The following is a 27470-nucleotide window of genomic DNA, read 5'->3' as shown; positions in this document are numbered from 1 at the left end:
GCAGCAATAAGCATCTGGGATGCGGAAGATCAAGAGCCGATTTCAGGGATGAGTTTAGAAGGGTGTGATCGCATCGAGGCTACAAAAAACGGGGTAAGGCTGGTCTTATCCACTGGCCTTATAGAGTAGAAGAGTTGCATGAGATAGGTCATTATAACGTATTTATGGAGGCCGATTCCTGCAATCGGCCCCAAAAAATTAAATTTTTGATGACAAGTGTTTTACATAGTTGTTATGAGATGGCCAGCGCTGGCAGCCGGCCTTATTCTTTTCATAAGAACTTGGAAAGTAATGGGATGCGTGGATCGGCCTATCTTAACGATCGCCCAGAATTCTTTTTTACTATCTCCTTTTCCCATTTGCAGTATTGATCTAACAGAGGACGGGAAGTTAGGATATGGTTTCACGTCGGCTGACGAACTTGAAGAAATAGATATTGGTCCTGGGGATAAGCCACGACCAACGTTTATTATTAAGAAGTTGCATCCATCCTTGCGAGAGCCGATGATAACTCTATTGAAGGAATATGCCGATTGCTTTGCCTGGGATTATACGGAGATGCCTGGGCTTGATAGGTGTATAGTGGAGCATCGGCTCCCTCTTAAGAGCGGATTTCGACCATTCCAACAGCGGGCACGGCAGATGAAAGCCGAAGTCCTGGTTGAAGTGAAGAAAGAAGTAGAAAAGATGTTAGAAGCTGGATTTATCAGGACTTGCAGATACGCTGAATGGATCTCCAGCGTTGTGCCCGTACAGAAGAAGGATGGCCGATGGTGGGTATGCGTGGATTTCAGGGATCTTAATAGAGCCACTCCGAAGGATGAATACCCAATGCCTATTGCAGAGACATTGATCAATGATGCTGCCGGCCACAAGATTTTAAGTTTCATGGATGGTAATGTAGGTTACAATCAGATTTTCATGGCCCCTGAGGATATACACAAAACTGCGTTCAGAGTGCCCGGAGCGGTGGACCTGTTCGAGTATGTGGTTATGACCTTCGGCTTGAAAAATGCTGGTGCTACGTATCAGCGTGCCATGAACCACATTTTCCATGATTTAATCGGCAATCTGGTGGAGATTTATATCGACGACGTTGTGGTAAAGTCAGCATCGGTCGAGGGGCATCTGGATGATCTACGGCAGGTTCTGGAATGAACTAGAAAGTTTGGGCTCAGGATGAACCTGAAGAAGTGCGCTTTTTGTGTGTCAGCCGGGCAGTTCTTGGGATTTCTAGTTCATGAAAGAGGAATAGAGATTGGCCTAAAAAGTCAGGAAGCCGTATGCACTATGGTGCCACCTACCACCAAGAAGGAGCTCCAGCAACTTATTGGTAAGATTAACTTTGTCAGGAAGTTTATTTCTAATCTATCTGGGTGAATTGAACCCTTTATGGAATTGGTGAAAATCAAAACCAATGAAGAATTCTGTTGGGGGGCAGAACAACAACGGGCATTCGAAGAAATTAAAGAATATTTGTTGAGACCACCTGTGTTGGTGCCACCACAGCAAGATAGGCCATTTTACATATATTTATCAGTCGGCGACACCTCTATTACTTCAGTGGTAGTACAATTATATGATGGCAAGGAGAGGGTGGTATTTTATCTCAGCAGGAGAATGTTGGATGCAGAGACAAGGTACCCCGATTTGGAGAAGCTTTGTCTTTGTTTATTTGTTACATGTACCAAGCTTCGCCATATCCTGCTATCGGCTGAGGTAATCATCATTTGCAAATCGGATGTCATAAAACACATGCTATCGGCTTCTGTATTGAAAGGCCGATTGGGCAAATGGATGTTTGCATTATCAGAGTTTGATATCCGATATCAACCCGCAAAAGCAGTTAAAGGACAGGCGTTAGCGGATCTCATTGCTGAAAGGGTCAATACCAATATAGCAGCACTTTCTGTACAAGCCTGGGCTATGTACTTTGACGGATCAGTTTGCGGGGATGGATGTGGCATCGGCATCTTACTGGTATCGCCTCGGGGGGCAACGTATTCTTTCTCGATCAGATTACCTGCTACCTGTACCAACAACCTTGCAGAGTACGAGGCGGTGCATAAAGGAATGGAATTGCTTCTGGAGGCCGGAACCGAAGCTGTAGAAGTCTTCGGGGACTCAAAATTGGTAATTTCCCAACTCACAGAAGACTACAGGTGTGAAAGTGAGCTATTATTTCCGCTGTGGGTGCAATGCCAGGAACTAATAGCCCAGTTCAGGTATATAAATTTTTATTGGATACCTAGAGCTCGGAATGCAGAGGCCAATGATCTAGTGCAGCTGACTTCAGGGTACAAAACCGATGGGTCAAATCATCAGGTGTACTTACTGGACCAGGGAGATTGGAGAGCCGATATCTTCAACTACTTGAAGGATTCAGCTCGGGGGGCACCCAAGAGGATACTGTATAAAGCCATGAGGTATGTCCTGATAGGGGATGATATATTTTACAGGACTTTGGAAGGGTTATTGCTTAAGTGTTTGGGGCCGGTCGAATCCAATTGGCTCCTGCATGAAGTTCATGAAGGAACATGTGGGACTCATCAATCGGCTCACAAGATGAAGTGTCTAATTAGGCGATCAGGATACTACTGGCCTACCATGCTTGAAGATTGTTTTAAGTATTATAAAGGGTGTCAAGCATGTCAGAGGTTCGGAAAGATCCAGATGGTGCCAATGTCCATGATGAATCGCATCATTAAACTATGGCCGTTCAGAGGCTGGGGTATGGATATGATCGGCAAAATTAATCCTCCATCTAGCAAGGGTCATCAGTTCATTCTAGCTATCACAGATTATTTCACCAAATGGGTGGAAGCGGTCCCAATGAAATCGTTGGTATCTAAGGATGTTATTCAGTTCATCAAGGAACACGTCATTCATAGATTTGGGATCCCACAGACCATTACCACAGATGGTGGTTCGGTTTTTATTTCGAAAGAATTCAAGAAGTTTGCCGCTGATATGGGTATCAAGCTGATTAGATCGTCTCCATATTATGCTCAGGCAAATGGACAGGCCGAAGCGTCCAATCAGAGCCTTATCAAGTTGATCAAGAGGAAGATCGATGAATACCCCAGACGCTGGCTCGAGGTCTTGTCAGAAGCACTGTGGGCATACCGTGTATCTTGCCATGGAGCAACAAAAACTTCCCCTTATCACTTGGTTTACGGACAGTAGGCCGTGTTACCGTGGGAAATTACAGCCGGATCCGGGCGTGTGGAATTCCAGAATGACCTATCTGCTGAAGAATATGCTACTCTGATGAGTGACAATGTGGAGGATATCACAGAATTCAGGCTATGGTCGCTAGAGAAGATTAAGGAGAACAAGGCTAAAGTAGCCCGTGCATATAATAAAAAGGTCAGACCGAAGGAATTCCAAGTAGGAGACTTGGTTTGGGAAGCGGTATTACCATTGGGAACTAAGGACGCGACATACGGCAAGTGGTCCCCAAACTGGCATGGGCCGTACAAGATTGACCAGGTCCTACCTGGGAACGCGTACATGCTTGAAGAATTGGATGGCGTCAAGTTTTCGGTGGCAGTCAATGGTCAACACCTTAAGAAATACTTTCCAAGTATGTGGGCCGACGAGAAGTAAAGCTGATGGTACCCATCAGGCAATAAGCCGATGCGACCAGCAAGCTAAGAAAAGGGATAAAGGCTAAGTCGATGGCGTTTTGGCTTCGGCAAGACAGGAAATGAAAAAGAGGCCGATGAGCACGATCAGCTCATGCATTAACAAAAGGGATTAGAACAGCCGATGTGATGTCATCGACTTTAGAAGCTTGCTTGTAGCAATTAAACATCACAAGTTACCAAGTAGCCGATGTATCACCATCGACTTTAGGTCCACTACATAAAAATACAGAGTTCATCTTGGGCAGGTTTTCTGAAGGAAGTCATTGATGGCAGCAATAGCATCAAGACGGATGCGGTCAACTTCAGCAATTACTGCTTCATCTTCTTCATCCGCCCCGGGCACCACTTGCTTGCTCAGGCCGCTTAGCTCGGCCAAGTCTGCCTTCAGCTCAGCGGTCAAGACTGCTGCCTCCTGCTTGGAACCCACGATAAGATCCTTCTCCTCTTGGATGCGCTGCTTGGTGGCCCGGACTTTAGCTTCGAGGTGTTCTAATTCTTTCTCCAGGAGGTGAAGCCGCTGGGCAGAGGCAGATGTGTCAACTTTGGCGTCGAGTGCGGCTTTCTTTTTGTTGACTGACTGGCACATCTCGGTGATGATGGCCCTTAGGAGCGATTGGGAACGCCGAGTCTCAATCCTATGGCGAGCCTCTGCCACTTTTGCTCGGAAAGAAGGAAAGTACCCAGCCGGCAAAAGCTTGACCTGAAGGCTCACGGGGAGATGGGGGTTGACCTCATCAAGGACCTGCTTCACCGCACTGGAATCCTGAATCAGGGCGTCGATCGGACCCGATAGAAGATCCTTCATGCGAAGGAGTCGACTGGCAGTGCTAGTCAGGTCCAGGGGAGGGTCATCGGCTTCCAATATGGCCGACCCGATTGAGGCAGGATCAAACGCGAGCAGCTCTGAAAGATTCAGGTTCTGAAGGAAAAGAGGGTGAGCAAGGTACTGCCAACAAAAGTCCAAAGTAATTACAAAGAAAAAAGGCATACCTGTCCCGGAGGGGTGGCAATAGCCGATGAAGGAACGATCGGCTCCTGGGGGCGCAGCCCTTCCGAAGGACGTACGGTGACGGAAGAGGCCAGATGAGCCATGTCTTCAGAAGAAGAAGCGACAGCCGGCGAAATAGCAGGCGGCTCCGCTGGAGTAACGGCTGATGAGACAACGGTCGGCTCTGCTAGAGGTGCCTCTCGTGCAAGGAGATCGGCAGTAGCTGAGGTAGCGGATGGCCCTTCCAGACAGGGGCCAACAAGGGACGTGGTCACAATCGATTCCTGCAGACCTGGCGAAGCAACTGGGACATCGGCCGATGCAGAAAAACCCTCCAGGATTGCTGCACCAGGGTCACAGAGAATGATCAGAGCCCTGATGGGCGCGTCCACGTCCTCTGGCACCTCCGAAGATGGACCCTTCTGGCATGGGGGCTCCTCCCCACTGGAGACATCCACAATGGCAGGCTACAGGAGGAGAGAGTATAATTAAAGAAGACATAAACGGAAGTCCAATTACGAAAGCAGGGGGAAGGGCCAAACCTGGTTGATGACTAGAGATGCTGGATTAGGGGAAGATGGCGCGGTTTCCTTCCGGACCTTGCTGATAAGAACCTTCCTCGTCTTAGCGCGAGCTCGGGGGCCAACAGCTTCAGAGGATCGCCTCCACTTGGGAGTCAGCTTGACAATGCTCGGCTGAATTTGCATTAAGCTCTTCGAAGGAGGAGGTGTATTCTTGCCAAAGAGAACCACAGGGGCAACTGGCAGGAAACAAAAGGGCGATCCATCATCGTTCATCAGCTCTGGGCCATCTTCTTGCTGCAGAAATAAAGAACGAAATCAGAAAGAGTCCAACAAAAGTCAAAAAAGGAAATGTTAGTCAAGAAGCAGCACCTCTCCGGTGGGAATTTCGTATTCGGGATGGATCCGTTGCAGCAGCGGACCCAGAGCTCCTCGGAAAACGTGAGTTTTCCACATCAACCACCACCCATCAAAATCGACGGCCGAAGAGGTAAAGGTAAGATTGGCAGGAACAGATAAGGGAAGGTCTGTAAACAGACTGTAACACCTCTGGGTGGTCAGAGCATCAGGGAGATCCACCCTGTTTGATGTCAAGAAGTGAAGAAGAAAATGGGGAGGCACCTGCCCGAGACCAAACTGCCGGGCTGCTATGACCGGCTGGTAGAACTCGTAACCAGGTTTGATGATCCGATTAGAGGTACTCATGCAAACTAGAAGAAGGCAGGGCCGAACCATGATGGAGTATAAGCGCCTAGTGTCGGCGTCATGGGTAAAATCGGCCAGCCGGAACATAACCAGGTTCTCGAAGAGTTCAGGATCGGCATACGGGAGGAAGTTTGGGTTATCTAAGCCTTTGTAGAAAATTCTAAACCAACGAGAAGCATCTGGGGGATTCAATTTCCCGCCAAGGAGACTATATAGAGCCTGCCCAAAACTGGTACACCTAATCTGTCTCCCACTCAGATCAGGGAAAGAGTTTCCGACCAAGGAAGGGAAATTGGGGATGGAACTTTGGAAATAAAGGTGAGCCCACAACTGGATGAACCACCACGGACCACCAGTTCGGAGTTTCTTCTGTGAAAGGAGACTAGAAGTCATCAGGTGAAGGTATCTATAAAGTTCCCCGAGAAATAGTTTACCAAGGCCAACAGATTTACCTTTGGCCAGCTCGTAAGCCAGAGAAAGGTAATTCTTGGTTGGGGCAAGGGAAGGGCCCTAGAAGAGAAAATGTTCAAGCCACAGATTGAGAAAGGCCGTGTGCTCCTTCTCTGATACATGACCCTTGCTTTTCTGGTGTTGGCTCAAGTATGTACTCCAGTTAGTACATTCTGCTTTGGAAGACAGTTTGAAGGGGACTACAGAGAGCCTGTAAGCAGAGGGGCAAGCTGATGATATGTCTATGCCAGTGATCATCATAACATCCAGCAGTGTTGGGGTCATCGGACCATGCCCAAAAAGGAAATAATTCAAGGCATCGGACCAGAAGTAGCCGATGGTCTTCAGAAGGTTTTCGTCTTTTTCAAGAGGAGAAAGGGACAGAGACAGAGCATCGGCTATCCCGATAGATTCCCATAAGGGCTGGTAGGCGTCCGCTACTCTGTTGTACCAAACTATCTAACCTTCAGGGGGATTTGGCCAAGCGCGGAGGCTATCTGACCAAGACTCTATGCCTATGTCCTGACTCACGAAGGGGATCCGATTGGCTTCAGATGAAATCAGATCTATGGGCTTCTCGTAAGAACGAGGCCCGAGGCAGAAAGAATTGGCGGAAGAAGGGTGCGGCAAAAAGATATCGGAAGCCTGAAAAAACCCCAAGAAAATAGGATTGCCGAGGAAAGAGTCACTTAACTGCGCAGTAAATTTTACGGATGCTGCATTAAATTAATGGGGGTCGAAGTTTACCTTCAGACCGAAGACGGCGGTGGCGGTGTTTGAAGACTCCGCCATCGAGAGTCCTAAATCGAGACCTTGGGGAGTGGATCTAGGGTTGGCGGCGCAAGATCGAATGTGCGTCTCAATGATTAGGGGAGGATCTTGCGGCTAGGGTTCGTGAGCAAAAGGAGTTCGGAGTTAACCTGGATTCTGGGATCTCCAGAGATCTGTGTTGGTTTGGAGGACTGGTGGAGGGTAAAGTAAATTGAAAGGTTATTTCAGATCCGGATCGGTATATTCTAAGGCCAATGCGTTGCCATCGGCTCTTGAGCAGATTGTTGTGTGTAAGGAAAAGCTACGGATACAAAAGAAGATTTTATTTACAGCAAGGCAGTAAATACAAAAGAGGAGTTAACTACTCCTTGAGACAGCCTAATGGGGACACTACGGCCTACCACTAGTACACACCAGCGGTCTTGTGGCGCTTGGTCGGCGGAGAAACGCTAGCACCGCTATCACCGCTATTGCTGCTGCTGTCGTCGTCATCCCCGCTACTGTCGCTGGCAAAGCCGTCATCATCTTCGGCTTCTTCGGTGTCGTCAGAAGTTTTGTCCGATGACTTGCCAAGAAGAAAGGTACCTGCCATCGGATCTTCCTCAGAGGAGAAGGAATTAGCTCTTTCTTCCGAGGAAGAGAGGTCTTCCCCCCAAGATGCGTCGTCTTCATCTTCCTCCAGCTCGGCTCCGAGGAGGAGCGCGAGATCTTCACCATCAGTCAGAGATTCGTCATCCTCTGACTGGGAACGAAAGTCCCATTCCTCTGCATCCCAATGCAGGGGGGCATGGACTTCGTAAGCGGCGATCGGATCGTATTCTGGAGTTGGCTCTTGGGAAGATTCAGATTCGTAAGAAATGACAGAGGAAGCAGAAGAAGAAGAGGCCATGGCAAAAGAAGAGAAGGAGCGTAATTGACAATGGCTGTGAGAGAAAGATGGTTGGGGAAGATGCCGGGGGTAAGTTTATAAAGGCAAACAGAGAGGTGAAGTGAATCGGCACCGTGACGGTTCCCTAGGAAACTGATACAGATCAGTCACATCCATTGGAAGTCGAAAGGGCATGGCTGTACGGATCGGAAGCCGAAGGGTCGAGACGATTTTAAAATAAGGTGATTTCGGAATTACCATTGCCGAAACCAGGGGGGCATGTGTTATCGCCATAATTTGACCGGGCCGGAAGTGGGCCATGGAGCAAGTTGGGCCTAGAAGACAGTCACGATAAGCTTGCGAATCGGACCCTGTGCAGGTGATTGAGGCCAGAAAGGCCGTGTAATTTAGGTATAAGCAGTTAAGATTCGTTGTCGTGTTTGGTTAGGGTTAGTTAAAGAGGATAAGTCTACGGACTATAAATATGTACCATGAATAAACAAGAAGGACAGAATCATTCATCAACAACTCACGGCGCATCGCCTCCCCTATTTTAGGGTTTCCATCGGGTAAGGTTCATGCAGCCCCGATCACGCCCTGCATGATTGGGGTGGCATTATCCTTGCTCGATTGTTTATATGTTGCTCATTCTGAAGCCTTGTAGATGGCAAGTAGCATTAGTTATCCTAGCATGCATAGAGTGATGTTATTCCTTTTGCGTTTTAATCATGCTTTGTTCGTTGCTCTTGTGTGCTTAATCGTCGTGTTCGGTTACGAACGCGACGGTTGCATCTTGCTTTGTTTTTATTAGTAGATCCGATCTGTTATGGCTAGTTTCTATCTATTAGAGATTTAGCTCGATATGTGCATGATTAGGCCTTGCAAACGAGTTGAAAGTTCCGGCGGTATGTCTAGTATCGGATCGTAGCTTGAGTAGAGGTTTCTCTAGGAATCGGCTCTTGGGCTGTTTTTAGGATCTCTGTTTAGGTTGCTTGTTTTGATGCTTTTGCGTATTCGTTAGGCTCAACCACGTGTAGGATGTTCCGATCATGCGGTGAGGGCTTAGTTATCGTAGATTGGATTAGATTGATATTTATGAAGCAAGATTTATTTCATTATTATATATATATTGCCTATCCCAAAGATCCGATCCGATATTGATGCAATCGGCTCTTCATAGCCGATACCGGGGAGGAGCGATGAGCCGATCACGGCTCGGACTAATCTTTACAAGTGTCTGTGCTTACAGGAATTTAACACATCACACCTTCCTGATCGGGTGCAGGATCAGGTGGCACGCCTAGCGACTCCAAGCCAGGGTGTGCGCCAGATCGCTGGGCCGTTGACCGAGGGACCGGGGCCCACCAGCCATCCCGAAGCCTCCCGGCTCCTCGTGTTGCCTGTCGTTTCTCGCCGGTGGGTTTCGATCGACAACACCATCCAAATAAAGTGATCCAAATTATAGCAAACGAAAGTCATAGCAAAAATCCAGAAGAAGTCCAAAGTACTAGATGATCCGCTGGTATCAATTCTGTGACACATGGTTTTAAGAACAAAATCGAATACACAACTATATGTATGTTAGGATCAAGTTTCATATATATAGTGACTTCATCAGTGAATAGTCAGTAATAATATCATGAAAAGAGAACTAAAAGACTATAAAAATTATCAGAGTTATAAACTTATCCTGGAAACGAATGCTTCGAACTTCACAAGCAATCGACCGGGGGTTGCGTAGGCCTAGAACTCAGCATCGTCTTCAAAAGACTTCACGGCAACTTTTTCTTCTGAGCAGCAATTATAACAAGCGTGAGTACACTTATTATGATTGGTACTCAGCAAGTATTGGAGAATTATATGATATGAAGGCCAAAAGCAAGGAATGGCTAACTGGCTTACTGCGATAAGCAATTTTAGTTGGTCAAATTTTATTAGCACCTGATTGCTAAGGTATAAGTTTATACCAAAACCCACATTAAAAGAAATAAAATAGGTATAATAGAAACATAACCATAACTATAAATATGGTCCATGATTTAATTCATCTTCAAGTTCATTAATCATGTGAGGGTCTGGTATATCAGTTTTTACTCTGTAGAGGTTGTACATTTTACCCACAATTCGTGTCTCCCATGTCACCCGAACTAGCTAGCCTCTTAAACACTTCTGAGGTGAGTGGCAAGGGATTCATTATGAGTCCTTTACAAAGATTCCCTAACTTGCAATGATCCGCTAAGGTTTCAGACCGTAGTGGTCATAACCCTCCCTAGTGAGGTGGTACCTTAGTCAAGGACCATAAACAAAACCTCCAAGAGGATCGGACTATACCCTATTAACGCACTCCCCTCTTGCCCTTTCGATAGGATCATCACCAGCTAGAGTTTCTAATTAATTAGCCAAGACCAGAGCTATATAGTATTGTGGTTGCACTGTTTTCCTAGGTGGTTCTCTATGATCTTGTGATTAACAACAAAGAGTATGAACATGGATAAAACAGATGTAGCATCATCATTGTTGTCATCATGATTATATATTTATTCCCAAACCAGAATCAGTTATAGCAACTAAGCAGAAGCTACCCAACAAGAAGATAAAACCTAGTTCACAAGGAACCATCATAAAGACTAGGCACATCCTTAATTATTAAGGATCCATCAGGTTAAGACACATGCATGCTTAAAAAAATTTATATTTATTGTGATTATTAGGACAAAAAAATGATCGAGAAAACACTTGCCTTTCTTTCAAAGAATAGCTGCTCAGAGTTTTCAACTTTGTTCTTAAAACTCTTAATCTTTAAAGCTCTTGGATCGCGCTGCTTCTAACATCAGACAAGCATCGGAACCAAGCATACAAGCAAACAAACAAATAAGAACAACTCAAAACAAATACACCAACAAAAAGAGAGCTTAAAAAGAGCATACTAAAAGATTGGGCTCGTTGCAATGATCACGAGAGCGTAAGAAATGCGGAAGACGGAAATACAACTGAAAAGAGACAACTATCGGAAGATTTGTGTTATAAAAGAAAACAAAACAACTATGAGCTTCATTCATTTTAATTAGAAAACACATGTAAAGGATATTTTGAAAGAAATATCCAGATTATTATTAGCTCATATTATATTTGCATTTATAAAAACGAAGTAGAACCTAGTCCAATTTTATTTATAATTGTCTACGAATAAATTATCCTAGAAAAGAAACTGGTGAAAGCATCTAAACGTTGAACTTTATGGTTCATGTTGAACTAAACAAATTAAATTACAAACACATTTGAGTTGATACTAATCAAGTTAACATTAATTATGAAAACCGGAGTATAGATCTAATTGGATTTTAATTGGAAAAACAAGATGAGAGAACATTAATCGAGTTAAATTTATATTTAATTTTAAAACAGGAATTACGGTACAACAACACTACTAAATGATAGCTTATTATTTTATAAGACTAACGCAAAAAGAACGGATCTAAAACGAAGAAACAAGGTTGCAGGGATCTAGTCGCAATTTACTATAGATCTGAAGGGCTAGCTGCTGATTTTCGCATGACACAGAAAACTGTGGTCGCGAAACAGGCAAAAGCTAGGGTTAGATCCATAAAAGATCTGGGTGGAGCTAGCCCAAAAAGATCTAATCCACTGGGGGGTTTTTTGAAGATTTTACAAGACACAAATAAAAATAGATTTATTACACAGTTTCTCGGGGCTTAGATGCAAAAAGCTTGGGAATAGCTCCCATGGTGGCCGGTGCCCACTGTTGGCTGGATTCCTGGCGATTCTGGGCACAAGAGGGCTTGGGATTTGGCGTAAAAGAAAGAGGACGATGAGATGATTCGATTTACTGCTTACCCATGGCGGAGATGCACCATGGCGGCCGGAATCTCGCCGGGAAGAGGCGGCGTCGCACTGCTTCGGGGCGGTGGTGCTTCTGTTCATGGCGACGAGGCCTGGGCGCTGCAGGAGGGATGGTGGCACCGATCAGCAGGGGGCGACGCGTGGGGCAGCCAGCTGCAGGCAGCAAGGGGCGATGCGGGAGCGTGAGGGCGACAACGAAGGGCTCAACCCTTTCTTGCCCATGCGCAACAGGGGGTGCAGATGGCCACGGCGGCGGGCTGTGCGGGAGCTGAGGCACAATAGGAGGGTCGTGCGGGAGGGGCGATGCAAAGGGAGCACAAGGCGCGTGTAGGCTGGGCGCGCTCGGTTGCTGTGCGGCGCTCCTGCGACGGCGGCCAGCGTGCAATGAGGCAAGCAGAAGGGCGTGACTACAGCGCACAGGGCTTAGGGCTTCACGAGGTGGAGGGGGTGCGGCTACAGCAGGGGTGAGGAGAGGCCTGGCCCTACGATTTATAGGCGCTAGGGCAGCCGGGCTGGCGTGCGGCACACACGCGGAACAAGGCGGTGCAGAGCTCGGACTCGGTTTGAGTTCAGGTTCTCCACGAGAGAAAAGGAGATGGGGCTGGCTAGCAGGTCCCACGAGTCAGCGAGAAAAAGAGAGGAAGGGAGAGGGAAAGGAGGGAGGAAACAACCTTGCGTCGAGACTAGAGTGGCAAGCGAGTTTGGTTATGGGCCAAAATTGGTTTGGGTGAGGCCGAACATGAAAACGGGTCGACTAAAAAATGACAGAGGCACAGGCTGGCGAGTAGGATAGACCGGACGAGTGGTACTGGGCCGATCAGGAGAGCAGGCTGGAAAGAGAAACAAGGGAGAAAAGGGTCGAGCGGGTGGCACCTTTTCATAGGGTGCGAACGGTCGGGTTTGCATGATGCATACGTCGAGGATAGCCTCATGAGCCGTTTAGCCTCGATTGAAGTCCAAAATGAGCACATGGTGAAATGCTACCTCGACCTGCAGGTGGCATACAGGCATACGATAAGGACGAGCTTGTGTGGCTGAATTGAACTCGGTCAACGAGTCATAGCACGCACGCGAAGGAAAACTGAGCATTGTGTGGTATGGTTATCGTGGTGAAAACGAAAGGGACAAGAGGAGATGGAAAGTGGGACCACAACATCATAGAGAGAAAAGGTAAGGGAGAAGGGCGATAGGTTGGCCATTGTGTCGAGGAAGAGAGAGGAAATGAAGGGCGCTCGGTTGGGCTGAGATTGATTATTTGCAGTTGGGCAAAATTCAGATCTCGGAGAGAAGCGTAAAGAGAGAAGGAAAAAGGCTGGGCGGCTGAGGGGGATCAACTTGGGTCTAGGATTTTAGAGTGACAGTGCTGGTCATCAAAATTGACGGTGACGACAACGAAGCATCGGCACAAAACACTAAAATGAGCAACGGGACATCGTTTCAAGCGTGACTTGTTCAGGGAGAAAGGAGAGAGAACGGGGAAACTCGAATGGGCATTTTATGGTGCCGGATACGACATAGTAAAAAGGGAGGATGGTGATGAAACAGCTTGGTCTGCCTAAGAAATGAGGAACAAAAGAATGAGGTAAAGAAAGGAAAACGGCTTGGGAGCTTCCTCAGGGAAATCTTCTGGATATCACTAACTTGGTGAAGGAAGGCAATCGACGGTGAGTGTCGGTTAGGTAGCTTTGATGAGCTATTAAGCTTTTGATGAGCTATTAAGCTTCGGAAAGGAAAAACAAAAGGCGAAACCAGGGTGTTCACTTCGGTACCTCAAGGAGAAGTTTTTGATTTACTTTTTGTCGACAAACGCGACAGATGATGAGATTATGGCGGTGGTCAAGCTCAAGTTTGCGCGCGGCACGATTCTAGAATTTAAGGCAGAATAGACCCAAAAGGAGTTGAATCCAGTTCGAGATGAAAAGAAAAAAATTCATTTTCCAAAACATATTTTTTAAGCTTAAATAAATCTAGAAAATTCTAGATAAATCTTGTAAACCATCAAAAATATATCCCAAATTTTTTAAAATTCCTGAAAATATTTCTTGAAGATAGTTCGAGACACGAGAGTCCAAATAAAAGATTTGGAACTTATGAAAAAGACTTTAGAACTTCCCAATAAATGGATTTAGCTATAGGAAAATGAGAATATTTGCTAGAAAAATTCTCGAAAACTCTCAAGATGGATGAACACATTCTAAAATTAAAAATTTTAGGGTGTGACAATTAACTGTGTGAACAGAAGGGAAATCTTAGTAGTACCAGATGATGCGGTGCTTTGCTCAGGAGCTGCTGATCAATGATCAATCATCTGGTACGGTACTCTAGCATCTACAAGGTTTGGTGCATTTCACTCTTTAGCACCGGATGATCCGGTACTACATTCTCTAGTAGCAGATTAAATCGACTGGTCACTAGAGATGATGTCAAGTTCTATAAGGGTTTTGGGAAACTTTCTTTAACACTGTACAATCCGGTACCAGCAGTGGACTAATGATGCATTAAAAAAGAGGAACTTTGCGCAGGGGTCCAATGGCTACATTGTATAAAAGGAGGCTTCAGATGCACGGCTAATAGGCTATAAGGCATGGTTTTTTCATACTTTGCTTTGGCCTAATAGGCTTGTCCCAATCCACTATATCAGCTAACACCCATTTGGTGCAAACCCAACTCTCTCGCCGGCGACATCAAACACAACGTTGTACGCCCTCTGCTGCATGTTACCAATGACCATGATGTCCACCGAATCCGTGGGCACGAAGGCCAGGCACGCCACCGCGGCACCTGAGGCACCTGCCACAGACAGTATCCCAGACGCGTCCACGTCAATCCTGGCGCCGCCACCAAACTCGAACGCCACCGGGGGCACCGTCACGACGTCGTGCCCGGTCACGTCGTAACACGTGTCCAGGCGCCCCGCCAACCCCTCCGGCAGCATCGTGTAGTTGCCCATGTGACGCCTGAACTCGTCGCGCAGGGGGTAGTACGCCGCGGCCGGCATGTGGGTGATCACCGTGCCGGAGTCAATGACCGTCGCTGCGGAGATCGCCGCTGCGGGTATAGGGACGGCCTCGCCGTTGACGGAGATGCTGGAGAGGTCCACCACGTATACAGAGCTCAGCAGAGGTTCGGCGGCGGTTTTGATAGGCGTGAACGTCAGGTTCGACGGCTGCGGAGCCACGCCGATGGTGAGGTATCCGATGGAGCTGGCGCGCGGTGGGAGGCAGTAGGAGAAGACGACGCCGCCGTCGCCGGTGCCCCGTGTCTGCGAGAGGATGGACGAGTTGCCCCGGCCTAGGCCAAGCAGGCCGGCGACCCCTGTGTTTTGGAAGGGGGTAGTGGTGTTGTCGCTGCACCCGAACACGACTCCGGTGGCAGGAGGCGCCTCCGGCGACAGAGTGACAGTCTCCTTGGCAAGATTCCCAAAAGTCTGGGATTTGTCGCCGTACTGCACGGTGTACGCGCACGACCCGTTCACGCCGCAGCTGGTTTCTTGGAAGCCACCGATACGGCACTCCGGCGCGTCGCACGGGATGTCGGCGTACGTGGTAGAGTTCTTCGGCTCGAACAAGGGTTCCTCCTGGGCGTGGCAGGAGCTGGCGGCGCAGGGCGTGCACCTGACCCAGGTGAGGTCGCTGCCGGTGTCGAAGAGGACCGTGAAGTTTTGCGGCGGGGTTCCGATGCCGATGGTGACGACGTACTCGTGGCTGTGGAAGGGAAGGCCGAGATGGGCAGGAATGGTGGTCGTGCTCTGCGGCCCGGTGAGGCGGCGATGGATGGACCGGACTCGGTGTAGGTCGCGGTGCAGGACAGCGGCATAGTGGTCTGACAGAGTAGTCTTGTGGTCGCCGGTCTGCACGCAAGCGCGGCGGACGATTTGGTGGGTGCTGCCAGCTCCCGGACGAGATGACGGGTTAACTGAATCTGTGTGAAAAATAAAGAACGTTTTCTCAGCTTTGTATATATGGGGAAAAATTCGGTTTTCAATTTCTATCGTATAAAAATCCGATTTTCAATCTTCAATTTCAACTACAAAATAGAGTAACATAGGCCATCCAACTATCGAAACCGTGCAAATTGACCCTTTCGATAGTTTCAAAGGTAGTTTTATATTTTTTAAAAAAGATAAAATAATTCTAATTAGATAAAAAATTAGAACTAATTCATTTTAAATCAGAAAAATATGAAACTAGTATCAATTTTTTTTCTAAAAATGTAACCTATCTATTATTGCTCTATTTGAAACTTATTTATTCAAAAATAATAGGTATAGCTACAAGCAACCAAATACTATGAACATACAAAATGGATCCGAATAACTGATAAGTAGAGGTCAATAGATAGGTTATATTTTTAGAAAAAATTTATGCCCATTCCGTATTTTTTGATTTAAAATGAAGTACTTATTAATTTTTTGGTTTAAAGTTGTATATTTTAATATTCATAAAATGAAAATCACGTTTGAAACCACTCAAAGGACCAAATTTGCACGGTTTCGATAATTAGATGGTCTATATTATCCGGTTTTGTAGTTGAAAGTTGAAAATCGGATTTTTCTGACAGTTCGAAGGTGTAAACCGGACTTTTCCCCATATATATACACAAGTTCAGAACCCCACACAATGCAAAATTGTTCGTAAACATAACACAAGTTGCACGAAAATAAGCTAATTCATTGCTTAATCCTGCTGAAACGAGCAGAGATTTGTTTCGATATGTCAGGACGTGAGGTAATAACCTGGAGCTGCAGGCTCTGAGGAGCACATCTCGCTGGACAGCAACGACTGGACGTTGATGGTATGCTGCTGCTGCGCCGCTAGAACCTGATGAGAGGTAGTGATGGATAGAAGAATGAGCAACCCCAGCTTCATGGTGACCGAAGCAGCCATGGTTGGCAACTTGCACGAGCTCTTTCCGGCCTGAATGCAGCAAAGGATCGCTATCGTCTTATAGCTATACCAGCGTTCTGAGTCGTTATAGGTGTTGGGTTATAGCGTGGAGTTGACAGGAGATCGTAGACACCGAAGCGGTGCCACGAAGTAATCGCCGCCCTACAGGTTTCAGCTTTGGACTGCGCGGCTGTTCCGGGGACAACAAGAAGAAGACACTGACGTGCTACAAGATGCTTGTGTATATGCAGTCCAGCAAATTGTCGCATAGTTTCAAAGAGAGGACTAAAAAATGTTAAATCTTAGGAATTGACTAAGCGACAGTTAGCTCGGTAATTAGCCAAATAACATAGCATTGATGACTAACCTAGAGAGAAACAGAGAGAGAGGGATGGAAAAGATGCCGTACCCCCGGTTGATGAGCCGGCATCGCCATTGCTCGCCATGGCGATGAAGAACCCGAGTGCGAAGCCGGAGTCGAGGTCGAGGAGGCGGTTGCAGTGACGATGCGGTGCAGTGGCGGCGGCACTTCCCGTCGTTTCAGCGCCGCACTTAGATCGGATCGGGCTAGGGTTTTTAGGTGGAATTACGGCAATGCGGCGAACTTCGTCGTGCGTGCCTCGGCCCCCACCTTTCCTTTTATTGTGGCGCTGCGCGACGGGGGCCCACACGCCATTGGGTTGGCTGTACGCCCCCGATTAGGGCGCGTAACGTTCTCCGGATCGGTCGTCGGACCGATCCGGGATGAGATCAAACTAACATTCTCCTCTTTGATCTCTACTAACTTACTCACTTCTTACGTCTGATTTCATTCAGATTAGTACATTGAGCATGCCTTGTCTCAACAGTTATTACTGTTGGATTAACAGCCACAACATACTTTTCCGTTTGAAACAGAACCCTACTTTTGGGCCCTTACTGTCCAGGAATCATAGGCTTTCCCGTAAACCCATGCCGGCTAAGTGTTCTCTGAACACATTGGGTGGTAAGCCTTTTGTGAGCGGATCCGCTAACATCTTCTTTGTGCTCAAATACTCAAGACTAATTGTATGATCCTGGATTTGCTCTTTAACAACATAAAACTTTATGTCAATGTGTTTGGCAGCTCCACTTGACTTGTTGTTGTGAGCGTAAAATACTGCAGGTTCATTGTCGCAGTACATCTTTAGTGGTTTTTCTATGCTGTCAACCACTCTTAATCCGGGTATGAATTTCTTTAGCCATTTAACCTGCCCCGATGCCTCGTAACAAGTTATAAATTCTGCATACATCGTAGACGATGCAGTGACTGTCTGTTTGGAGCTTTTCCACGATATAGCTCCACCTGCGAGAGTAAACACATAGCGTGACGTGGATTTTCTATCATCCTTATCTTCCGCAAAGTCTGAGTCTGAATAACCCTCTATAACTAGAGATTCAGATCTCCTGTATGTTAGCATGAGTAGGGATGGCAACGGATAAATTATCCGCGGATATCGACTCTGGATATCCATACCCACGACCTAAAAACCATACCCGAACCCATACCCATTATCCGTAACGGATAGCAAAACGTACCCACATCCGTTACCCGCGGGTAACGGATATCCGCGGATATATCCATTTATCCAATAGCTACTGCAAAAAATATAGAATTGTTCAAAAGCATACAGATTTTCAATAGCATACAAACATACATAAGTCCAGCAGATTCAAATCTGAAATGTTCAAAGGATAAAATTACAAACACAAAACTGCATTTGCCAACAAGTCAACATTTTACACAGAATCAGCACCCGACACACAAGAGTCTTCCTTGATGTCTTCTTCATTATCTTCAAGGCAAGACCAGAAACTGTTGAATCTTCCATCATCAGCATCTAAAATAAAATTACATAGACATTATTATGTACATACTTCAAATATAACATATTGGCAAAGCAATAAAACTTTATTTACCTTGAAGAGTGTGACGAAGCCAACTTTGGCTGCACATCAAAGCTTCCAACATTTTAGGAGTAAGACGACTACGATGATCACTTAAAAGCCTTCCACTTGTACTAAAAGCTGATTCATATGCAACTGTGGTGATTGGAATAGCTAAAATGTCTCTAGCAACCAACCTCAAAGTTGGATAACGAGTTCCCTCTAACTTCCACCAACCAAGGATGTCAAAGTTGTCATTCTCATAATTAGGTAGAGTTTCTTCTTCCAAGTATCGATCCAGCTCATTCTTACTTCTAACAATGGTAGTAGTCTTTTTATTTGCAGCAAGTGTCTTAAAAATTGACAACACTGCAGCTGCACTAACAGTAGAGGATCCACTAGAAGAGGAAGTTACAAACTCTGGTTCTTTCACTTGGTAATGCTTCAACAATTCAGTTAGCAATTCATGGGCATTTGAGATATGTTGTTCAGCTACTTCTTCACCAAACAAAGCAATATAGCAAGCATGCAACATTGTCATCTTTAAGGCGTGGGTCCAAAATCACAGCAACAGCCATAAGCCCATGGATGTCAGTCCAATACTTATCAAACTTTGCTATCATAGCAGCAGACATTTTTCTAATAATTTCATTCTCATCATGACCCCAATTGTTCATTTTAAGTTTAACTTCACACACTTTAGGAAAGAAAAGATTAGCAGTCACATATTTTGTCCCAGAAAACAGCATGGTTAACTCATAGAATATTTCCAATTTCTCACAAACAGTAGTTGCAAAAGTCCAATCATGATGAGTTGGGCACATATAATTTCTATCAAGGTCACCCAAACGTTCAAAAACCCTCCTATAACGGATAGCAACACTAAGCATGATAAAAGTTGAGTTCCATCGAGTTTTGCAATCTAGACTCAATGTCCTATCCAATCTAACATTTTCATCCATAGCTGTTTTCTCAAACTTTTCATACCTCTTTGGTGTAGCAATCCAATAAGCAACACTCTCTCGAATGGCTGCAATAGATTCTGCAATAATTTGTGTACCATCTTTCACAATGAGATTGAGAATGTGAGCACAACACCTCATATGCAACACCCGTCCTCTTAATAACATATGATTTGCACCAAGTCTTGTCTCCATTAGACCAGCCATACTATCATTGGTGGTGCAATTGTCAAGGGTCACCGTTGAGACCCTACGGTCAATATCCCAACTTTGCAAATATTTGTGCAATGCATCACATATAACTTCTGCTGTATGCGGACATGGAACATAGATAAACCTGTACAACCAATAAAAAATAGCTAGTGAACACAACAAAAACAACCAATGAAAAACAACAATGACATTTATGTAAGACAGTACGCCATGATAAAGGAATCACCTCAATATGCAGCTTTTAAGTGTCCATGAGTCATCAATGAAATGTCCTGTAACTGCCATATAGCCTCTTTTTTGATTATCAGCAGTCCAAAGATCAGTTGTAACAACAACACGACAATCGATCTTTTGCAAAAATATTCTAGCTTTCCTTTTCTCCCCTTCATAAAAACTCATGATATCCCTTCTAATAGTATTCCTGGTTCCCATCTTAAACAAAGGTTGCAATGCACTAACAAATTTACGAAAGCCATGATGGTCAACAATGGACAGTGGATATGCATGCAGTATAATCATGAAATAAAGTGCTCTTCTAGCTACATCTTGATTGAATACATAATTTTCTACAGCCACTTGCCCCTTTTCTGTTGTAGCAAACCTTAGATTAGTTTGTATTTTTATTCCTTTCTTCTTTTGATTATAAACACAAGACTTCAAATGCGCACGCAAATGTGATGTACCATTTCTTGTGACGCCCGAAAGTTTCTTCTTGCAATGTTTGCATTTAGCCTTCGATACCCCATCAACTTCCACTGGTTCAAATTCACTCCACACATCAGATCTGAGCTTCCTCTTTGAGCCTGAAGAGGCAGGTACGTCCCCCTGCTCCTCTTGCTCCGATGAGGAATCCACGTCCATGGTAGGACGGTCGTCAACAAGGGCTAGAGGACCGGTCGCTGAGCCTTGTTGAGTGCTCCCACTCCTAGTCCCAGTAGTGGTATCCATCACAATTCACAACTGCATTAATTCAAGAACTTATAACAATCTAGAATATTATTTTCAAGCATACCAGAACAATAGGACAATAGGATCATTATTCAAGGGCTCAAGGCATATTACCAGAACAATAGGGAGAGGGGCGGCGGCGGCACAGGGAGGAGGGGGAGGGAGAGGGGCAGTGGCACAGGGAGGAGGGGGAGGGCACAAGGAGGAGGGAGGAGAGGGCGGCGGCACAGGGAGAGGGGGAGGGAGAGGGGCGGCGGCACAGGGAGGAGGGGGAGGGAGAGGGGGGGCGGCGGCACAGGGAGGAGGGGGAGGGAGAGGGGGGCGGCGGCACAGGGAGGAGGGGGACTGGGGAGGGAGAGGGGCGGGGGCGGCACAGGGAGGAGGGGGAGGGAGAGGGGCGGGGGCGGCACAGGGAGGAGGGGGAGGGAGAGGGGCGGCACAGGGAGGAGGGAGGGGCGGCAGCGGCAGGAAGGGAGAGGGGCGGCGGCGGCACAGGGAGGAGGGGGAGGGAGAGGGGCGGCAGCGGCACAGGGAGGAGGGGGAGAGAGAGGGGCGGCGGCACAGGGAGGATGGGGAGGGAGAGGGGCGGCGGCGGCACAGGGAGGAGGGGAGGGAGAGGGGCGGCACAGGGAGGAGGGAGGGGCGGCAGCGGCAGGGAGGGAGAGGGGCGGCGGCGGCACAGGGAGGAGGGGGAGGGAGAGGGGCGGCAGCGGCACAGGGAGGAGGAGGGAGGGGCGGCGGCGGCAGGGAGAAAGAGGGGCGGCAGCGGCACAGGGAGGAGGGGGAGGGAGAGGGGCGGCGGCACAGGGAGGATGGGGAGGGAGAGGGGCGGCGGCGGCACAAGGAGGAGGGGGAGCCAAGGGGCGGCAGCGGCACAGGGAGGAGGGGGAGGGAGAGGGGCGGCGGCATAGGGAGGATGGGGAGGGAGAGGGGCGGCGGCGGCACAGGGAGGAGGGGAGCCAGGGGCGGCGGCGGCACAGGGAGGAGGGGGAGCCGGGGAGGGAGAGGGGCGGCGGCGGCACAGGGAGGAGGGGGCGGGCAGAGGGACTGGCGGAGTGGCGGCTGGGGGCCTGGGGCTGGGGGCTTCGGCGGCTGGGAGCTGGGAAGAGAGAGTAAAACCCTAGATTCGTATATATATAAGGATACTTGGACCCACATGTCAGCGGGTATTTCGGGTATACGGGTTCGGGTATCATTTTTTTATACCCATTTACAAAATATCCGTGGGTTTGAAGTTGTACCCGTGCCCGTACCCGCGGGTACAGATCCAGACCCGTATCCGCGCCCACCAGGTACGGTATCTGCGGGTACGCGGGTATTTCCTACCCGTTGCCATCCCTAAGCATGAGGTCTTTCGTTCCTTGCACATAACGCAAGGCTTTCTTAACCATTTTCCAGTGTTCTATCCCTGGATTACTCTGGAATCTGCCAAGTATCCCGGTGACAAATGCTAAGTCAGGGCACGTACATACTTGAGCATACTGTAGGCTTCCGACAGCTAAAGCATATGGTACCGCTTTCATCTGATCGATTTCATACTGATTTCTGGGACACTGAAATTTCCCATAACTATCACCCTTGACTATAGGAGCAGGTGTTGGCTTACTCGCATGCATACCGTACTTCTTTAGTACCTTTTCTAGATATGCTTTCTGCGATAATCCTAAAACCCCCTTGTTTCTTTCTCGGTGAATCTCAATTCCTAAAACGAATGAGGCTTCACCTAAATCTTTCATATCAAACTTTGAGGACAAGAATTTCTTTGTCTCTAGTAGCAGATCAATATCACTGCTAGCAAGCAGAATATCATCCACATACAGAACAAGGAAAACAAATTTTCCATTCTTAAATTTTGCGTAAATGCAGTTGTCCTCCTCATTTTCTTTGAAACCAAACTTTCTTACGGTTTCATCGAATTTCAAATACCACTGTCTGGAAGCTTGCTTTAATCCATAAATGGATTTCTTTAGACGACATCCCATCTTTTCTTTTCCTTCCACGACAAAATCTTTTGGCTGTGCCATGTAAACATTCTAATACAGGTCCCCGTTTAGGAACGCCGTCTTTACATCCATCTGATGTAACTCTAAATTGTAATGCGCCACTAACGCCATTATAATTCTGAAGGAGTCCTTGCATTAAACAGGAGAAAATGTCTCATTATAATCTATCCCTTCTCTTTGCGTGAAACCTTTCGCCACAAGTCGCGCTTTATATCTTTCTATATTCCCTTTGGAGTCACATTTCATCTTGTAGACCCATTTACAGCCTACTGTTTTGGCTCCTTTAGGAATTTCTTCTAGATCCCAAACATCGTTGGTACTCATCGATTTCATTTCATCTTTCATGGCTTCCAACCATTCAGATGAATGAACGCTTCTCATGGCTTCTTCAAATGAAGTGGGGTCACCCTCCATCTGAATTTCCTCGCTATTATAGATTTGATAATCGCTCGAAATAGCAGAATTTCTCGTTCTTTGAGACCTTCTCGGTGCCTCAGGTATCGGCACTTCTACTACTTGGGGCTGCTGTTGCTCCCCCTGATGTGCGGCTACCGGTTCTGTCGGATCCTGAAGGACAGGTTCCTGATTCTAACTCATCGCCGCAGCTGGAGAAATAACAACACGTGCTGGCACCGTAGGTGAAGCAGCAACTGGTGAAGAACTAACAACTGGTGCTGACACCGTAGGTGAAGCAGCAACAGGCAACACGAAAAATGAATCTTGGATCATCGGAATAGGCACAAAAACCCGTTTCTCCTCAAGGTCAATCTTTCGAGCTACCGTGCTCCCCCTCATCACCTGATCCTCTAAAAAGACAGCGTGTCTCATTTCTACAAACTTTGTGTATCCATTAGGACAGTAGAAACGATAACCCTTCGACTTTTCTGGATAGCCAATAAAATGGCAACTTACTGTCTTAGGGTCTAACTTTCCGACATTTGGATTGAATACTTTCACCTCAGCTGGACAGCCCCACACATGTAAATAATTTAGTGTGGGTTTTCTCCCTGTCCATAACTCATACGGTGTTTTAGGCACCGACTTACTCGGTACGTGATTAAGAATATGAATAGCGGTTTTTAACGCCTCCATCCATAAATTAATCGGTAACGTGGAGTAGCTCAGCATACTTCTCACCATATCCATTAAGATACGGTTACGTCTTTCAGCGACTCCATTTTGCTGAGGCTCACCCGGTGTAGAGTACTGAGCTACTATTCCATTTTCCTGTAGAAACCTCGCAAAAGGTCCAGGAATTTGGCCATACGGGGTGTGACGACCGTAGTACTCACCTCCACGGTCAGATCTTACTATTTTTATTTTAAGATTTTGCTGATTTTCTACTTCAGCCTTAAAAATCTTAAATTTATCTAACGCTTCTGATCTTTCTTTAATTGGATAAATATAGCCATAACGCGAATAATCATCTGTAAACGTTATGAACGAATCATAACCGTCTACAGACTTTATGGGAAATGGACCACAGATATCTGTGTGCACTATCTCCAAAACCCCTGAACTGCGTTTGGCTCCTTTCTTTATTTTCTTAACGTACTTTCCTTTAACGCAATCGATGCAATGTTCTTCATCTGAAAAATCTAACGGATGGAGAATATTTTCTTTAATTAATCTCTCAATTCTCCCCTTCGAAATATGGCCTAAACGACAGTGCCATAATTTCGCTGAATTTTCGTTGTCGCATCATTTGCGCTTATTACTTGCGTCGTTAGTCGTGCGTTCAATACTAGTAGTATTGCTAACAGAATTCACAGTCTCATGCATAGGCAACATATAAAGTTTGTCTTGTCGGATGGCAAGACCAACACACTAACTTTTAAATATAATCTCACATTGTTCTTTGCCAAAATGACAATTATAACCATCATCTGCCAAACATGATACTGAAATTAAGTTTCTAGACAAAGAGGGTACATAAAGAACATTATGCAACTGGAGTCTAAAGCCGTTCTCTAATTCTAACGTGAGTTGAGAAACTGCTTCAACGTCGGCTCTAACTCCATTGGCGACTTTCAGCCATCTATCCCCTCTTTGTAGCATCGTCTTTGTACTTATACCCTGCAAATAATTAGCAACATGAACAGTTGCACCTGAGTCAATCCACCAAGTAGATTTAAATAACTTACGTACAGGGTCTCATCTATAAATGTGATAACATCCTCACCTTTCTTAATTAAATGTCTTAGAAAATCTGGGCAATCTTTCTTGTAGTGTCCTGTCTTGTGACACCACATGCATTGATCTTTTTCAATGTGTGGTTGATCTTTCTTTGCACCCTTGCCTGGGTGAGTCGAAGAAGAAGAAGAAGAAGTGGGACCTCGTTTGAACTGAGGTTTCCCTTGTGGCCTCATGTGTTTATCAGAAGAGTTGTTTCTTTTGTTGTGCCTAACATAGTTGAGCGTGTCACCATGCGAGGCTTTAAGTCTTTCCTCTTCTTGCACACACATCGTGATGAGCTTCTCTAGATCCCATGTCTCTGGGCTGATGTTGTAGTTAACAACAAAAGTCTCAAACTCTTTTGGCAGATAAGCCAGAACCAAATGGACAACGAAAGCATGAGGAAGCTCCATGTCCATAGGTTTGAGCTTGGATGCCATGTTGCTCATCTTCAGTATGTGCTCTCTCACACCACCGCCAGTGTACTTGTCATTTACTAACCTCTGAATCAGAGTTTGTGCATAAGCTTTTGAAGAGCCAACGAATTTACTCTCAACTTTCTTTAAGTACTCAACTGCGGTGGTGCAGTCTGGGATTGCTCCCCTGATACTGTCTATAATGGAACTCTTGATGACCATCAAGCACTTCCTGTTGGAAGAGTTCTATTTTGCTCTCTCAAGATCATACTTCATTTGAACATTTGCATGTTCTCTCTGACGAGCTTGCCAAGCAGTGGATGTCTCATCCGGGTCCCTCACCAGTTCCTCGGGACCAACGGGAAATGGTGAGGTGATGGCTAAGTCAATATCTGACAGTGTGAGAGCCACTTCTAGCTTCTGTGCCCATATCCCGTAGTTGGAACCATCCAACGGCGGTATAGCATTAATGAAAGTCATTGCATTAGATCCTGAAATTTAAATCAAGAAAAGTGAGAACTGCTTTATAATAATTTCATATCTCAATTCAACGTTGGTCAATATTAAGACATACAAATATCTAGCTGCATTATTTCTAAAACACCGTTGGGCAGAATTAGAACAAATGCATGGAAACTTACTTAAAAGAATTATAATACTGCTATTATCAACGTTGGTCAGAAAATAACAATATTATAACGGAAGAAAAAACCTAAAAACTGACTCCTTTAATTATAATATCTTGTTGGTTCTAAAATAATTAAAGAATAGAACTTAATTAAATTTGCAGCGGAAAAATTAAATTATGCTTACTTTCAGAAACTTTCTAACTTACTCTCTCTCTATAAAATTTATCACGTTGGTGAAAATAAAATAGAGATTAAACCATACAAGAAATGTCTAAAAGTATTTCTGAAAAATTAGTTAACTGAATACTGTTCATTTGGCCCATTACGGCCCAAAACGGCCCAGTGCGGCCCGGCCCAGCGCGGCCACCCGCGCGCGCGGGGCGCTTACTCGCGCACCAGGCCACAACCTGGGCCTGGGCCGGGAAAGCCGCCGCCCGCCTGGGCCAAAAGCGGCCCGACGGCCTGCGGGACGACCGCGACCGTCCAATCGTAATCGACGGTCGCGCGTCGATTCCGGCGGGTCAAACCCCCCCCCCCCCCCCCGCGAGGCGTCGCCCGTAAACCCTAGTTCATTCCCGTCACTCCCCTCAGCCGCTCCGTCTTCCTCCTCGCGACGGCGGCGGACGCGATGGCGCCGCCGCGGGCCTCCTCGCCGGCGAGCGCGCTCGCCTGGACGTGAGCGCACCGCCGTCGAGTGGGCTCGAGGTGGCTAGCTAGCCCGCGCACCACGGCGCGGTGGAGATCCGCGAGCTCGACGAGCTCGGGATGGCTCGGCCCGTCGGCGACGGTGGTTCACCGGAGCTGCTGAGCATCAGCTGTGCTATCCCGTGGAGCAGGTGGCTCCCGGTGACGAGGTAAGCCTTCTTTCTTGCTCGATTAGGGCTAGTGTTAGGGTTAGGGTTAGCGGGTTGGGCTCGGGATGCGTGGGTTCTTTCACCCCGAAGGGTTTGAATCGTTCTTTGCTTTCTTACCTTGCAATTTCTTTCGAGTTGATTTGAAATCCCCTCCTTCTAATTGCTATTTCTTTCTTACCCGAGCCTAACTTCACTTAGTTAGGCTTACTAATACCATTGTTAAATCTTAGGAATCGACTAAGTGATAGTTAGCTCGGTAATTAGCCAAATAACATAGCATTGGTGACTAAACTAGAGAGAAACAGAGAGAGAGAGGGATGGAAAAGATGCCGTACCCCGGTTGATGAGCCGGCATCGCCATTGCTCGCCATGGCGATGAAGAACCCGAGTGCGAAGCTGGAGTCGAGGTCGAGGAGGCGCTTGCAGTGACGATGCGGTGCAGTGGCGGCGGCACTTCCCGTCGCTTCAGCGCCGCACTTAGATCGGATCGGGCTAGGGTTTTTAGGTGGGATTACGGCAATGCGGCGAACTTCGTCGTGCGTGCCTCGGCCCCCACCTTTCCTTTTATTGTGGCGCTGCGCGACGGGGGCCCACACGCCATTGGGTTGGCTGTGCGCCCCCGATCAGGGCGCGTAACGTTCTCCGGATCGGTCCATCCGGGACGA

The 27470-nt window shown here is 46.9% G+C and overlaps 1 protein-coding gene across 1 annotated transcript; it reads right to left on the bottom strand.

Moving 5' to 3' along the window:
• Positions 1-14455: 14455 nt before the first annotated feature.
• LOC112890487 (aspartyl protease family protein At5g10770-like) lies at positions 14456-16700 on the bottom strand. Its single transcript, XM_025957371.1, has 2 exons — positions 16550-16700; positions 14456-15735 (listed from the first exon to the last, which is right to left on the bottom strand). The coding sequence occupies exons 1-2, from the start codon at positions 16698-16700 to the stop codon at positions 14456-14458; spliced, it is 1431 nt and encodes a 476-aa protein (XP_025813156.1).
• Between the last annotated feature and the right edge of the window lie 10770 nt (positions 16701-27470).

This window comes from Panicum hallii, chromosome 4 (genome assembly GCF_002211085.1).
Source record: "Panicum hallii strain FIL2 chromosome 4, PHallii_v3.1, whole genome shotgun sequence".
Lineage (NCBI taxonomy): Eukaryota > Viridiplantae > Streptophyta > Magnoliopsida > Poales > Poaceae > Panicum > Panicum hallii.
Note: the sequence above shows the minus strand (reverse complement) of the source record. Positions and strands in the feature narration are given on the sequence as shown.

Bases quoted from the DNA above. Each gene is read 5' to 3' on its own strand.
- LOC112890487 (XM_025957371.1), bottom strand. From the start codon at position 16,700: ATGGCTGCTTCGGTCACCATGAAGCTGGGGTTGCTCATTCTTCTATCC. The intron at 15,736-16,549 runs GTTATTACCTCA...TTTTTCACACAG, and splicing joins CTCAGAGCCTGCAGCTCCAG to ATTCAGTTAACCCGTCATCT.